The following is a 16,530-nucleotide window of genomic DNA, read 5'->3' as shown; positions in this document are numbered from 1 at the left end:
CAAAACTTATTGTGGATACATCAAAATTATCTATCACAAAACAACCTGGTTTTGCAAGGGGGTCACCTGCGTTTTTGGTCCTGGGTTCGGCGGCCACCTAGAGAGACCTACCAAACCCAGACATTTCTGAGAACTAGACACCCTGGGGAGTCCGGGGAGGTGTAGCTTGCGTGGATCCACCAACATTTTCTTACCCAGACTCCTCTACAAACCTCAAATTTAGCTGAACAAAATCTAATTTTCCTCACATTTATGTGTGGGAAAGTTGTGGGATCACTTGGCCGGCACAAATTTCCTACCACCCAGCATTGCCCCAGGTGTCCCCATAAAAATGCTACCCCACTTGTGTGGGTTTGCCAAGTACCCACATTAGGGAAGGGCCCACAATCTATTGTGGAGGCATCAAAATGATCAATCACAAAACAGTCTGGTTTTGCAAGGTGGTCACCTGCATTTTTGGCCCCCAGATTGGCGGCCATCTTGAGAAACCTACCAAATGCAAACATTTCGGAAAACAAGACACCCAGGGGAGACCAGGGAGGTGTGGCTTGCGTGGATACCCCAACACATTCTTACCCAAAAGCCCCTGCAAACCTCAAATTTAGCTTAAAAAATCTAATTTTACTCACATTTTTGTGTGGGAAAGATTTGGGATCACTGGGTTGGCACAAATTTCCTACCACCCAGCATTCCTTCAGGTCTCCTGATACAAAATGCTAGCCCACTTGTGTGAATGGACGAAGTGCACTTGCCATGGAAGGGCCAAAAACCTATTGTAGAGGCATCAACATTATTTATCTCAAAACAGCCTGCTTTTTCAAGGGAGTCATTTGTGTTTTTGGTCCCAAGCTCGGTGGGCATCTAGGGAAACCTACCAAACCCAGACATTTCTGAAAACTAGTCACCTGGGGGAGTCCAGGAATGTGTGGCTTGCGTGGATCCCTCTACATTTTCATTCCCAGAATCCCCTGCAAAGCTCAAATGTAGCAAAAAATTTCAATTTTTCTCTCATTGCTATGTGGGATCGCTGTGCCAGCACACATTGCCTGTCTCCCAAGTAAAATGATACCTCATTTGTGTGGGTGGGTCAAGTGTCTGCTACAGAGAAGGGCCACAAACATCTAGAAATTGAGGGCCTATCCCAGCGTGTTGATAAGCTCAATTTTTGTAATACTTTTTTTTGCTGACTCTGTTTTGGGCACCCACACAACTGAGGTATAATTTTTATTGGGAGACCTGGGAGAACGTTGGATGGTAGGAAATTTGTGTCAGCCCGGTGATCCCACACCTTTTACACACAGGAATTTTGGGGAAATGTGATTTTTCTTTTTAGCTAAATTTGAGGTTTGCAGCGGATTCTGGGTATGAAAAGGTTGGGGGATCTACCCAAGCCACACCTCCTTGAACTCCCTCACGTGTCTAATTTTCAGAAATATCTGGCTTTGGTAGGTTTCCTAGATGGCCGCTGGGCCCGGGACCAAAAACGCAGGTGACCCTCTTGCAAAAATAGGTCCTTTTGTGAGCGATAATTTTGATGCCTCCACAGGAAATTTTGGGGCCCTCCCTGTTGCGGTCACTTGGCCCACCCACACAATTGATGTAGCATTGTTGTCAGGAGACCTGGGGGCTGGGTGGTAGGACATTTATGCTGGCCTGATGATCCCACAACTTTCCCAAAAAGTGCTTTTTTTAGCTAAATGTAAGGTTTGCAGGGGATTCTGGGTAATACAACTTTGAGGGATCCAGACAAGCCACACCTCCCTGGACTCACCCAGGTGTCTAGTTTTCAGAACTATCTGGGTGTAGTAGGTTTCCCTCAGTGGAAGTTGAGCCCGAGACAAAAAACGCAGGTGACCCCTGTACAAAACCAGGTCATTTTGTGATAGATCATTTTGATGTGTCCATAATGTTTTGAGCCATTTCCTGCTGCAGATACTAAGCCTACCCACTTAAGTGAGGTACCATTTTTATCTGGAGACTTGTGGGAATACCATGTGAATGGAAGTTTGTGGCTCCCTGCAGATTCCACAACTTTCCATCACAGAAATGTAAGGAAAATCTGTTTTTAGACAAATTATGAGGTTTGCAAGGGATTCTAGGTAATAGAACCTGATGAGTCACACAAGTCAGCCCACCCGGGATTCCCCTGGGGGTTTAGTTTTCAAAAATGCACAGATTTGCTAGGTTTCCATAGATGCCGGCTGAGCTTGGGCCCAACATCCATAGCTTGGCACATTGCAAAAAATGGTTCAGTTTTCAGTGGAAAAAGTTTGGTATCCACGTTGCATTTTGGGCCGTTTCCTGTCACAGTCACTAAGCCTACCCACACAAGTGAGGTACCTTTTTTATTGGGAGACTTAGGGGAACACAGAATAGTACAACAAGTGTTATTACCAATTGTCTTTCTCTGCGTTTCTGCCTTCCAAATGTAAGACAGTGTGTAAAAAATAAGTCTTTCTGAAAATGCCCTCTTATTCACTTTCTATTATGGGTGCCTACAAATTCAGAGATGTGCAAATAACCACTGCTTCTAAATTCCAAATCTTGTTCCCTTGTTGGAAATATATAGGTTTCCTTGATACCGGTTTTTCACTCAATACCTGGTACACTATGAAAAACCATTGCAGGGTGCAACTCAGTTATTGGCTTTGGGTACCTCAGGTTCTTGATGGACCCGCAAGCCCTATACATCTTCGTAACCAGAAGGCTCCACCAGAAGTAATGATATATTGCTTTCAAACTTCTTCCATAGTTAGAAGAATGTACTGTGAAAATGCAGGCACATGGGCCTTGTTTTTTTCAACTCAATTTCAATATTTTTTTTAATTTCAGCTGATACCTTCTATAGGGAAATCTTGAAGGATTTACACAAATGACTCTTGCTGAATTCTGAAGTTTGTCTTCTTTTCAGAAATGTATAGCTTTCCAGGATTCACCATTGGTTTCACACCTAGTTCTACCACTAACTGGAAGAAGGTTAAAAGCACAAACAATAGGAAAAATGGGCAATGTCCCAGTAAAATGCCAAAATTGTGTTGAAAAATTCGGTTTTTGACAAGTCTGCCTGTTCTTGAAATCTCGAAAGATCATGATTTTTAGCACTGCAAACCCTTCATCGATGCCATTTGCAGGGGAATAAACAGACACTTTCTTCTGCCGCACTCCCCCCCCCCCCCCAAGAATTTCTGTAGTTTGACTAAATTCTCAGTTCCCCCCCCCCCCCCCCCCCCCCCCCAGATAAATTCACAAACCCTGGGTACCTTTAGAATTCTCAGGATGTTTTAAAAAAGGGCGCAAATTTGGTGTGGATACCATATGTGGACAAAAAGATTTGGGGTCCTAAGCACAGACTACCCCAAATAGTCAAAAAAGGCTTGTGGGGTGGAGGGAGGATGGCGACCTGGCAGTAAATAAAAATGTTAACAAACAAAAGACACTAGGCAGAAAGGATCAAAGCAAAAAAACTGTTGGGGAAACGGCACCAACTGGTCAGCCTGCAAGAGACCAAAGCTTGTTGGGAAGCAAAGATCACTTTAGAAATGTTCATGTAGGTATTTCAGCCATTTATATTCATTCTGGCCTTAAAGGTATAGAACCAGTTCCTTTACTGGGTGGTACAATTATTAAGTAGCAACAAGTTGCATATTCTTGCAAGTGTATTAGTTAGCTGAAGTATACTATGCAATTTCAGTTCTATATTGTCTACAGGATAATATTTACTCTTTTTGTATAGGCAGTCCAGCAGTCCATGTTTTATTATTTGTATTCCTCTTTAGGTAGAAACATGATCCAGACCAGCAGTTGCCTAGAAGGTCCTTTGTTGAAAGAATATTGTGTCCTCTAATAATAGTAAGACTAGTGCCCCCACAGGAAGACAGTGTATTGCAATGGTATATAGAAAGTAGCAGAAGTAGTCCGTGCAGATAAATCCGTTGTCAGAAATTTGAAAAGTGCCATGTGTGACAGTCGAAAGTGCACATAAATTAGCGATGGACTGTGATGATACAAACTGATTCTCGTTGGAAATAGATGTCCATCTAGCAGTCCTAAATGGCTCTGAAATCCGTTTGGACTGTTGGGCTTCCTTCTTCACAAAAATGACAATTTTAATCTAGCTCTATAAGAATCTGTACATTCCACCTTTAAGAGACATTTGAAGTGTATGTTATCTACAGCTTTCCATTTTTTTAATGTTGCTGCATGCGTGAACTCGAACGATAGCCTGAGCCCTAAAATTAGTCAATGTAAAAGTCATTGCTCTAGTCGCTTATGTCAGTAGCGTAACATAAGCCCCCATGGTGGGAGGGGCCCCTGAGCTCCAGGGGGACCCCTCAGCGAAATGCTAAGTGGTGGGCAAGAGAGGGGTCCCCCTCCATGTACTTTGGAGATGGGGCCCCCTCAAGTTTCGTTACTTCACTGCCTTATGTTACGAAGACACGTGTTCTGATTACACCGACACAAGATGCAAGCATGGTACAGGGTCATAGATGCCAAGCGGCCCAAGGAATGCTTACACCCTTCAACCAGCCTGGGCGATTTGCGAATCATTGCTTTACATGCTGGATGCCAGAACCCCTATCTTCGTGTTAAAACCAAAAATTCAGCTCTTAAAATGGAAAATCCAATTGACTGAATAAACAAGACTGGCTGACAGAGTTATCTTTAAAGTGATAATGAAGCAGTCACATAATACTTGAAGGGTCCTACTGTGTATTAAAATGTGTCAGGAGTTAGATCAGAAAGTGATTTTAGCCCCGAGTGTGACATTTGTCCGGCAGCATTCTGGTCTTCACAGGTTCAACAAGCACTGGATTCAGATGCCAGAAGTGAGGATCAGTCTGGTAGACCTCTCCTACTTTTGGGAATACTGCTATAGAATGTTTTTAGCTGAAGTAAGTGTTGACCATTAAAAGAGCACATTACTTCTGACTGACATTGAGTAAGGCTTTGCTGTTTAATTCTCTTCCTTCAGATTCCTCATGACCCTACTACCTATCTTCTAGGTTTGAGTACAGCCCTCTATCGTGTTTTGCCTTGTTCTTTCCCATGATCTCAGCTTCATTCTTTTGTCTGGGCTTTGTGGCGCTTGGAACATTACAGTAATTGGCCGCACTTGTGCGGTGTGACCTTTATGAGGCCACTATTTTACTTCCTCTGTAACGTACGATGGATCCACAGTTAGACCTGCAGTGGTCTACTTAATTCTACCATATGAATTACTTAAACAAATCCTACCGCAGTCTACCACTTGAAGATATCTCCAGTACAAGGACTTGTGGGAAGGAGCATACTAAATCAGGAAATGTTTTGTTGAAGGTAAGTAACCTATCCATTTCTGCTTTTAAGACTATAAAGAACATCTGAAGATATCAGTCACAGAAAAACAAGAACTGAAAATCAATTGTATTATACTGCATATGTACTAATCATGAAAAACAAGACATTCATCACATGAATAAATAACAATTTACATTGGACATATGCTCCTCCTTAATTATTCTCAACATTCCAAAATAATTTGGATAACATTCTTAAATAATTAGCAGCAGGTCAAGCTCTCTATGCATTAACAAAGTTAACAATGACCAGGTTCTTCTCATTAGCTTTTGTTGTGTTAGTCCAGAGACAATTGAGCTCCTGGCATGATTGTGGGCCTCAAGGATCCCATTCTGTCATGAGCATAGAGCTTGCATCTGTACATAATTATTCCCCTGATAAAAGTTCTCTTTTCTTTCTTCTTTTCACAGAATCTCTCGTTTAATGAGGGGGTGATACTGCCTGTGCCCCTCTCCTCCCTCCAGGCCTTGCAGCCCTCTTCCACAGCGGATGTCAACCCGCCTCTTTTTCCTGATCTCAATCTGCTGGACCCTCGATCACCCACTTCAAGGAGCCCAACTGATTGGAGTGTATTGGTTCCAGCACCAGAAGAGGGAACTAGCAGGAAGCTGATGGAATTGCCGGGATCACCTGTAATCCAGTCATTCCAAGGTGTCGTGTCTTGCAGCACTGTACAAAACTGCAGCCCTGCTTATCAAAGTGTAGCGAGTAGTCATGGTTTAGATGTAGTTAAAAGCAGCGTAGAGATTCCAGTGATGAGTAGAAAGACGAGTGATGATGGGGTCGAGGGTGACATTCCATCGGTGGCATCTAATGCAGATAATAAATGTTATAGCAACCAACCTCAGGGAATGCCACCTTTCACACTTACAACTTCTCAGTTACAACTTAATGAGGAATTTATAGATGATGATCCTACTGAAATGTCCTTTTTTGGTGGTGGGTCCGAGGCCTTTTCCTATAGTTATAGTGATGTAAACCCAGAGGGACAAGATTTGCACAGGGAGTTTTGGGAGATGGCACCTATGTCAAACCAAAATGCACCTCTGCAGAGTTCTGGCCCTGTGGTAGGAAGTCCCCGGCATTATTATTCTCATGAAAATCCTATGAATCCGGTGTGTGATTTAGAATTTTTGGAAAGGAGTGATTTCAACGGGAATGCTCACCCCTCAGATACCTCCGACTTGTTTGAAGTGAAAGCACAAGCCAGTCTAATGCACTGCCTCCTCAGCCCTTCTGAGAGCAGCTCCTTGATGAACAACCGCTCAGAGAGTAGCTCCCTCAACAACTTGCCACTCAATGGTGTCCCTTCTTTGCACATTCCAAGCTCAGGCAATCACTCAGAGGGCAGCTCCATGGTCAACTTCCCAGCATACTCTGTGCGCTCAGAATCCAGCTCTGCTATCCAGTTCACCGATATCATTGACCAGTTGGAGCAGCTCAGCTATCCTCCCACCACCACTGAAGACTCCAGCAGCACCGACACCGACTCCTGGGACTCAGAAACCGGGACACCTTTGGATGTAAACCTCTTCTTTAGCAATCCCTTTGCCCAGGCTTCTGGTGAGAGCTTCAGTTTTGACTTTCAGAACAACCTGAAGAATTTGGCCCAGGGTGAGCAAAAGGACAAGGCTCAGGTCGACCTTGGATAAGTATTTCAGACTGGTTTACTTGGCAGCCATCACAATATCAAATACATGGATGGGTGTTTCTGCCTATTGTGCTGCACACAGGAGAGAATGGGGTCTTTAGAATATAGTTGGGTTACTGCATGATTCCTACAAGAAAGTAATTCTATTTAATGTGGTCTGTGTAGGATGGACAGGCATTAACGCAACATCGTCTGTGAAGTGCCAAATGACTTCATTCTCCTAAGCTTAGAGTATTTAGCACTTATTATGAAGCCTTTCTACTCTTTACTGGTAAGATGAATAGTTTGGCATGTTTACTTTTTGATTTTGACTTAACATTAAGTGGCATATGATTGTGAAAGGTCTTCTTCCCTCTGTGTCCTATTTTATCAGTTCTTTGACATTCTGAGCCAGTTTTAGATTGAGCAGATAATTCTTTATGTTTTAGGAACAAATCTAGCACGGGTCAAGCTGAATTGAGTTTGGCTTAATCGTTGAGGAAGTTCTTATTCTCTTCTAAAGACTTTTTAGTTTCTATCTGTGATATGCTCATTATACATCCGCCGAATACCTGGAAAGTATCATAAGAGGAATTCCCTGGTCCTCTTTAAAATATATTTCCTTATTACTCTTTTCTTATCGTCCGTATTGAGGCTACTCTGCACGACACACCTAGCTATTACCATTTTGCTTTATTTTTGCTGTAATCTCCATTGTGCATTTGAGCAGGTTTCATGCCTGTTGGAGGCAGAGTCTGACCTACAACAGTAGTAGTTGCTGCACTGTAGCAGATGTTGGGGCAGACAAACAATACAAGTGTAAATATGGTCACTTTTCCTCAAAGGACAGTTAAGAAATATTGCCTTGCCATTCTAAGATTTTAAGAAGATAGCATGTAATTCTCCTTACCTTCTTATATAAGTGAAGAAGGATTTTTCACATCCTATGCAAACTATTGACAGTGCACCAATTCACAAGAATTGAGTCCAAGCAGATCTCAAGATGCCAGGTCTGTCGGCACGATTTTTTTGTGCTAGCAACTATCATTTTTTTTATAGAGACCACCAGATGGCTTAGAGTTTTAAAAATGTGCGTTTCATCGATAATCATAATTGATATACTTAACATCCTCCTGATTGCTATTGAGTTTAGAAGAAGATATTAGTCCAATGTCAGATTTAATTGTGATATATTGATACATATATTCGAAATGTATCCTAGAAGTATTTTCAATTCTATCCAATAATTATAGTGCCTTTATGGAAAACACACAAATTCATGTTGTATTTTTAGTAAAGCTGGTTTTAAAGGGATATTAGACTATGGCTATAACTGAACTTGCTAGCGCCTAGCAAAATCTGGTGATAGGTGGTGGTTTGGAGAGAATGGTATCACTGATACGTAGAAGCCACAGACCAGTGGCAACTGATTCAATGTTGAACTCCCAGACGTTGCATGCACAGTGGACTTTTACAAGAGCATAAAGATTCAGTAGTTAACTTGTTGGGTCATTGGAAAATTGATGACTGGTCGAGCTGAGAATGTGGAATGGTGCCTTTAAACAAGACATGTTTTTATGGTTTATAATCAGTGAAGGTAGAGGTTAGGGAAAATGCAAACAAAATGAAAATGTTAAAAAAAATGATGAAGGAGAATTGTGTCAAAAATATACAAATGTTGGTTAGTCTACTGGTTGTTATGGTCTGGCTTGACAGCGAAGCTGTTACCAGACAATTATGTGAGCATCACTAGAGAGGAGCTTTGGCTTTGCCCACAAGTTGGGAGGCATGAGGACATGTTTCCATTAAGCAGAAGTTTTGTGCTTCCACTTAAAATGTGCTTGCCCTCAACACAACTCTGATCATTGTGTTTATTTGTCCAACTGCCTGAGGTTGAACACTCAGGGGCACGCACGACATTGCAATGCTATTAAAGTGTCTTAAACAACTAGATAATTATGGTGTTTTTCTCTGGCAGTAACACAGGTGGGAGGAGGAGAGCCCTTAACCTTAAAGGGCTTGTAGGTCTGGCTTTACAGTGTATGCATAAGCCAGACCCATTGGCATTTCCAATGCTTGTTTCTCATGTACATAAGCAAAAGGCTGGCAGTGACAGGCACGCGTTCCAGGTAGTGCACCTTCTCAGTATGTATAGTATCTATTCAGCATCAAGACAAACCTTTGAAGCAGTGACCAAACAAAATCCACAGCTCTTGGGATCAAAAAGATCAGTTATGTTCACTTACTGCCAATAGTTTACCGAGCACCTGTATAGTGCTTCAGACTTTCTTCCTTAAATTTGTGAATTTGTAGATTTTGAGGGAGATTTCTGGTGTGCCTCTTTATGCTATAGTTGATAGTAGGTGATTTGTTACATATTGTTCTCCTGTGGCCAATGACATGATCGTTTTTGCACTTTAGTTAATCTGTTTGCATCTGTTTATCATTCACAAACAGGTTTAATAATTTCCTCATATATCGGTACAAGCTCACAAAGTGTTTTATTAATTATTTGGGCTCTTACTTTGGCCACTGCATATTTCCCAAGCTGTGTTGTGCAGCACAACCACTTTCATGCAACTTGCTGTGCCAAAAGGTAACTTCGCTACAAATGACTGAGAAATCTACTGCACCACTTTACTGTCAGCTTAGTGTTCACTTGCTCCCTCTATTTTTAAAGTGTTTGCAAGCCTCCAGCAATGTGTCCATCTTTGGGTAGGCAGGCCTCTAGCACGCTCTCTGTGCTAAACGGAAGCAGGTCTTTCCCGCTCTCTCTAACACTCAGTGTAAGCAGTATTCTATCTTGTCCTCTGTGCAGACTGTAAATAGGCAATTATCACCCCATGTACGAAGTGCAAGCAGTCCTCTAGGGCTCCCTCTATACGCACTGGAAGCAGGTCTTTATTGGTACCTCCATAGGACAGTAAGGAGGCTTTGGCACTTCATCTGTACAGAGTGCTAGCAGTTCTCTGGTGCCCACTCTGTACAGAGTTCTGGTATGCCTCTAGAGTGGCAGGTGTCCCATGTACTAAGTGCAAGCTGTCATCTTGCTTCTCCCTCTGTACCTAGCATGCAGCAGATCTCGGACACAGCCAACCCGTTGGCTTGATCTGCGCCTCTTCGTGTTAGGATCTTGTTCACTTCACTTACGTTATCCATTGTGGAACATTTCTCACAATTGTAATTGATATAAATTCTGTTTCAATTCTGTGTAATCGCTGTAAATTATCTTTGCATTCTGTGTATTTGTCTTTAACCACTTGGGAGCTAGTAAACAAACCTCCCCAGTGCTGCGCTGTCCATTATCCGGTGCTGAACTGGACGTCCAGCGGTCGCACGCAGCACTGGGGAGGTAGTGCCCGTGACGACCGTTGGCCGACGGCAGCACTTAAGGGGTTAATGATTCCTTACCATGCTTCCCAATTCTGATATCTCTAAATCACATCCTTTCCTTAATGCTTTCTTTATGTGCCCAGAGATTTTCATATTCTAGTTGGATTTCCATACTCAAAATGGGATACATTTTAATATGATATGCTATGTTAAAATATTTATAAAGCGAATGGCTGCCCCAGTATGGGGCGTTCCAGCGCTAGTTATGTGAGAGAACTCAGTGAAGGAACAGAGGTTAGATGGAGAATAGCCAGGTCTTCTTGGCTCTTCTCAAAGACCCGGGATTCCGAATGGACAGAGGCAAAGTATTACACATGGCTGGAGCTTTTGCAGAGAAGGAGCGGCCGCCTGCCCTCTCTCTTCTCACCCAAGGGACATAGGCTAAATGTAACTTAGCAGAGCACAAGGCTAGGGTGGGGACATGGGGACGGAGCAGATTGGTCAAAATAGGAGGACCCTGACGAGTGAGAATTTTATGAGTAATGAATAGGGTGTTGAAGAGGATTCTCTGATCCACTGGGAGCCAGTGCAACCTATGGATGAAGTCAGGGTTTGAACATTACTTAGTAAGGGTGAATAACAGCTGAGCCTCTGCATTCTGGGCTATCTGAAGCCTTTTGATCACTGTCTTGTTGGAATCCAAAAACAACACATTGCAGTAATCCATCCTTGAGAGTATAGTGGATTGGCTAATCATCTGGCGAGTAAGGGAGTCAAAGAATCCCAAAATGAGCTTTAAACCTCTTAGGAGTCCAAAGCAGATCCCTATGACCGATTTCGCTTGGCCTTCAAAAGACAAAGCATTATTGACCCAGACATCAGTTTCTTTACTGCCATTTTGGGCTGCAGAGGTGAACCTAATGCAGGAGGCCACCAGTGATCATCTCATAGAAGGGAGTCTCTCCCTAAAAGAAGAATTTCAGATTTGCTGGAGTTTAGCTGAAGGCAATTGGCCGCCATCCACTCTGCAATGGCCGCCATGTCTTTTTGGAATTTGGCTTAATTCTGAGTGTAATTATTAGAGAAAGAGATCACCAGCTGTGTATCATCAGCATAGGATACCAGTGTGATGTTGCGTGATTTCGCCATCTGGGCTAGTGGGAGAATATAGGTATTAAACAGAATTGGACTCAATGCAGAGCCCTGGGGGACCCCATAACGTAGCATTTGGATCTGAGACTGATGAAGAGAGGAAATGGGCTACAAGGATTTATCAGTTAAAAAAAGAGTTGAACCAAGTTAATGCCGCTCCACCAATGCATATCTCCTGTAGCCGAAGCAGCAGGATCTCATGAGAAACTGCAAACATTTAACACAAATGGATCGCCCCCTTGCATGTTTGTGAGCTGTGTCACTCATGAACACCTCTAAGAGCAAGGAAACTGAAACCAGAGTAGATCCATGTTCTGTATTTGTATGTATTCTACATGTGAGTGCGCCTATGTATGGTGTATGCGTTTGTGTGTATCTGTGTTAATTCTCTGTTGTCTGATTTTCCAAATCGCTTCTACCTGTACAGTAGACATTTATTAGTACCAGTCACTTTCATTTGAACCTCACACTACATAAGTACTGAAAAATATTTAACTTGGCATAAAATGGTATGTGTATGGGGATTGCAGTACTCAACTTGTGATATGGAACAGATTGTACTGTTTTCAGTTAAATAAAATAGATGTATATATTTCCTTGCAGAATAGAAGTTTGTTTTTGGAAGACTATGTTTTGATTGTCTGTAGTCTGGCTGTGGTGTTCACAAGTGTTTTGTAATAGAAGCTGTTTATAACAATAAGGTGAATTGGGGTCATTTAATTCTGGAGTGTACAGAAATCCTGGATTGAGATGGAGAGAAGGATTTGCGAACAGAATAAGCTTTTGATAGGGACGCATTTTCTTTTTTAAATTCTCCTCTGTATTCTGTAGAATAGAAAGTACCTCGACTTCAACTTGCTGTGGCCTTTAAAGCTGTTCAAGTTCTTCTCTATATAATAGTGTTCCTATTACTAAGTTCCTACTTTATATTAAGCTTTACCAGGAGTGGTTCCGTGTTTAAACAGTCTTGCTTTATCTCTTCATAGATCATAGACTTATTTTTCTTCTGCCAATTAGCCTTTTCTTTATTATTTTCAAGAATGTTAACCACATCCTAATACCTTTTATTATCTGGAACCGTTTATCCTTTTTTTACCACTTCCCCTTTTTTATTTTGTTGCGTCTTTTATTTTATTTTTGCTTCCAGTACATCTCTTCATTTCCTCTCAGGTCTTCCAAGCACATTTTGAAGGAACATTCCGACATACCTATTAACCATGTTTTCCAATGCCTTCACCACCTCTATCTCTTCCTGGGCCAGCCCTATTCCATATCGCGTCAACATTTTTTATACCACTTCTGCAGCTCCTAGTTCCTTAGTCCTTGTTGGGCATCTCTTTGTATCTTCTGATGTATTCTAAGCACGTGTAAACATCTTCATCTTTTCCCAGTGTCTCCATATCCTATGCCTTCATACTACTGGTACATTGTCTCAGTGTTTTCGCTTCTATAGCACATCTGATCAGTTTCTTTGCAATTCTTCCTGTGGGCTCTACATTCCTTCCCAGTATTTATGCATGACTTCCTGCACCCATCAACGTTCTTATACTTGTTTTCCCAGTTCCTTCATTCCTATGGACATATCTTAACCCCTTCCATGCTGGTGACGAACCCCAGCCGTCACGCTCCACGGTGCTTGTGTGCGGATGACGGCTGGGGTTCGTCACGGTCCCGCCCTGTTCGTTCGGCGGCCGCACACGGGGGGAATCGCGGCCGCACGGAAGGGGTTAATGTTAATTCATATGTTTTATAGGAGCCTTTTGTCCTTTTCAGATCTTTCAAGTGCCTATGTTCTTATACACCTCTTCCCAGTGCCTTCCTCTGTCTTCTACATCTCTTGCAGAGCATTCATCCATCTTAAACATCTCTTTTCTGGACCTTCATACCTTGTCTGCATCCAATATTAATGTATTCGCACATTGTTTCAGGGCCTTCATGCATTTCATGCATCCTAAACACACAGACTTTGTTGTTCTTAATTCTGTATTTTCTTTTATTCCTTTATAGAACCGGTGTATGTAGTCACACTTTCATACTGTTTCTACAACTGTTCACTCTATTGCTGCGTTTTGTAGTGTAGTTCCTATATTCCCAATAGGCTCTGCGCATTGGAATAATATATCCTATAGATTAGATGTAGGACTTAGGTCGACTAGGTCTCTATCGGATATATTAGACTTAATTGGGAGTACCAGCTAGCTCAGAGGTCACTAGAAACTTTCTTGAATAAACAAGAAGGGATTAGTTTCTGACAACCGCATAAACATGACAACTTTGTTTCCCAAAAATAAGAAATGTATCTCTAGAGTGGCGGAAACAATAGATAGTTATTTCACTCAGTCAATCGTGCATGCTTCGTTTCACCAGAGGTGCAGAGAAATAGAGAGACAGGCGTTTTCAATAAAAGTATTTATTGAACAGTCTTCTTTCTCATGCAGAAGAAATGAACTGCTACAATCGTAATACTGGTTGCAAAGTACAATGCGTACAGTATAAAGAGTATTATGAAATACTGTAAAAGCATGGTATGGTTTCTAAGCCATAAAATACATAGAATACATACATAAATAATAAATACTAAAAGTACTCAACTGGTGTTTCTAAAATATGCCTATACTGATGTACCTAACCTAGGTCTAGTACGAGGGAAGAAGTAAGTGTGGTATAGTTTAAGGTTTAGTATTCTTTTGCCAATAATCTATCCAAGATTTCTGTTAGGGTCTAATCAGCTCCGTACCTTGGTTTAGAATGAAGGAGGTCTGGTATCTCTCTGTCTCAAGACTCGATTCCCCAACAACCTGCAAGGGTAGCTTGGAAACACTGGAGCTGGATTTCTCGGCCAGAGAAAGGCAGCATCTCTCTCAGTGCGTCTGCTGGGGGTTTGGCTTCCTTCGGCACTTGCTGCTGCGAGATGCGTCGGGCAAGTAGATAGTCGAACTGCTCCAAACCACCGTGTGTTTGCTAGGGCAAGTGTGGGCATATTTATTCCTTGAAGGTTCCGAGTTTGACGTAAGGTTGAACATAATAACGTCATCAAAGAGTCTCAGTTCTTTGAAAACTCCATGAGTTCTTGGATAAATCAATACTCAAGCAGGGGGAAGTTCCTGACTGCTGAAGGCTGGTTTTTCCAAGAAATCGTTGTAGATTTTCGGAACTAGTGGAAGTAGCCATGCCGTATTTGGGCTGCATGAGCTATGTCTTAATATGGTTATGATTTCTATGCCTATATAAGGATATGGTGTTATATGCCTATATGAGGGCTTGAATCGGGAAAATTACACTAGGGTCCTAAAATCCTATACAACAGTTTCTCCTCATTGCCATTGAGAAAGGATTGTAACGTAGTCTTTGCTATTATCATTAACTATAAAACTCATCTACATCTGGCCCTAGTGTTGTCACTCTTTCTAATAATACTATATCTCTTATACTGCCTTAGTTCAATCTTCATTATCTCAAAGTCCTCTTGCGTCATATTCCTCTCATTTCTACTACCTTCTTCCTTGTGCCTTAGTTGTCAGACCGTGCCTGTACATAAGTTGCCAGACTTATATGTGGATCACTAAAATGGCATAGTGTCGAAAGCATTCTGATTCTCATACGCTCATGACAGATGCATCGAAAATCAGATGTCGCTTATGTGCACCACAGGTGTTTTCTAGATTTGAAATCCATGATGATGTACTTTCCACAAATACCAAGCACTGAATGTATTTCTTGAAGCTTGCATTGATAACAGCAATGTGCTCTATCTTTACCTGCCTGCTTGTGCTCTTCATAACTTGCAACTGGTGTTTAATTCAGTTGCAAGACTGGTTGTTAGGTTTGAAGAACCTGACCATGTATCCTTCACTCTGGCCTTCTTGCATTTTTTACCCACAGTACTTCATTTGTAAAAACAAAACCATAATAGTAAAATAAGTTCCAGCAACAAGATATTTTTAAAGAGCTCACTGCAGCTTGCACCTTCCACTGTTCCTGCCAGTACAGTCAAGTGCCAGTTTTGATCCTACCTACCAACCATCACAATACAATAAATGTGACAATTTGGGCAATCCCAGGTCACACAAAGCTGTAAGATTACCCTACACACGCTTTCAATGTATATTGAATTGTTTAAAAACAGACAGAAGGCGCCTCCATGTGTTGGACTGTCATAAATGTTTCCCAGTGTTAAAAAATAAGAGGCAGTCCTGAGCATCAGTAAACAATGGCACAAATTAAGCACTGGTGACCCTTAAGGATGAGAGCTCTTGAATCTCAGTCTAGTACGTGAAGCTCTATCTGATTCTTGGGATTCTATTACAGGACCGGAGGCTTTTGATTATGCTTCTCTTTCCATTTATTTGTTACTCACAGCAGCCAATGAAAACGTTTTTGTATGCAAATAAACTACATTCCTCATGATGCCTAGCTATACATCACATCCTGTATGACTCTATAAGAGCCACCATATCTTGTTGCTGAGCCTCCTTCTTTGCTGCTCACGCAGAGTTAAGTTGATTTCATTATCATACAATATTTGCTTCATGTGCTTTATTACGCTTAATGCTTAATGGGCTTTAATGTTTCTGCCTTGATTGTATGTCGGGCACTTTCACACGTTATGGATTTAGACCCCCTTGAGTGATGTGTTTGACGGACTCCTGCTGGGAGCTCAGATCTGCTAATTGCCTTTTCGCCCAAACGGGCAGCGCATTTATTAGTCTCCCGCTGGGAGTAGGTACCGCACTGTGCCCGGCAGCGTTATTATTGATTTACTGTGCGCTTACCGCTGACGGATTGCCTAGTTTGCCGGTGTGGTATAATTGAGAGCTGGCATTGCTCCAACATACGTAGCCCAGTTGGGCTACTTTTTGGTAGGTTTTGGGCTACGCACGTCGCACGCGCCCCCTGAGTGCTCCGGAGCTCATTGAGCAGGGGAAATTACTCGGAGCAGTTGTATTTACGCCTGACTTGGCTGCAATAAGCATCTGGCCCCCTGTTGTGAACACACGCTCCTAATATCTGTTGTTTTGGTTCTCCTTACGCCCTGTGGGCGGTAACAGTGCATATACAGCTTTGTTGAGGAGCTAGGT

At 42.2% G+C, this 16,530-nt stretch overlaps 1 protein-coding gene across 2 annotated transcripts in view; it reads left to right on the top strand.

The window, feature by feature from the left end:
* FARP2 (FERM, ARH/RhoGEF and pleckstrin domain protein 2) overlaps window positions 1–16,530 on the top strand; it is a 1,696,743-nt gene that overhangs the window by 1,034,035 nt on the left and 646,178 nt on the right. For both annotated transcript variants that reach the window (XM_078665691.1, XM_078665692.1), the window contains exon 13: window positions 5,748–5,988. In XM_078665691.1, coding sequence (XP_078521817.1) covers window positions 5,748–5,988 — 241 coding nt within the window. The remainder of the gene's footprint in view (window positions 1–5,747; window positions 5,989–16,530) is intronic.

This window comes from Lissotriton helveticus, chromosome 11, assembly GCF_964261635.1.
Source record: "Lissotriton helveticus chromosome 11, aLisHel1.1, whole genome shotgun sequence".
Taxonomy (NCBI): Eukaryota; Metazoa; Chordata; class Amphibia; order Caudata; family Salamandridae; genus Lissotriton; species Lissotriton helveticus.
The sequence above is the reverse complement of the archived record's forward strand: the minus strand, read 5'-3'. Positions and strand labels throughout refer to the sequence as shown.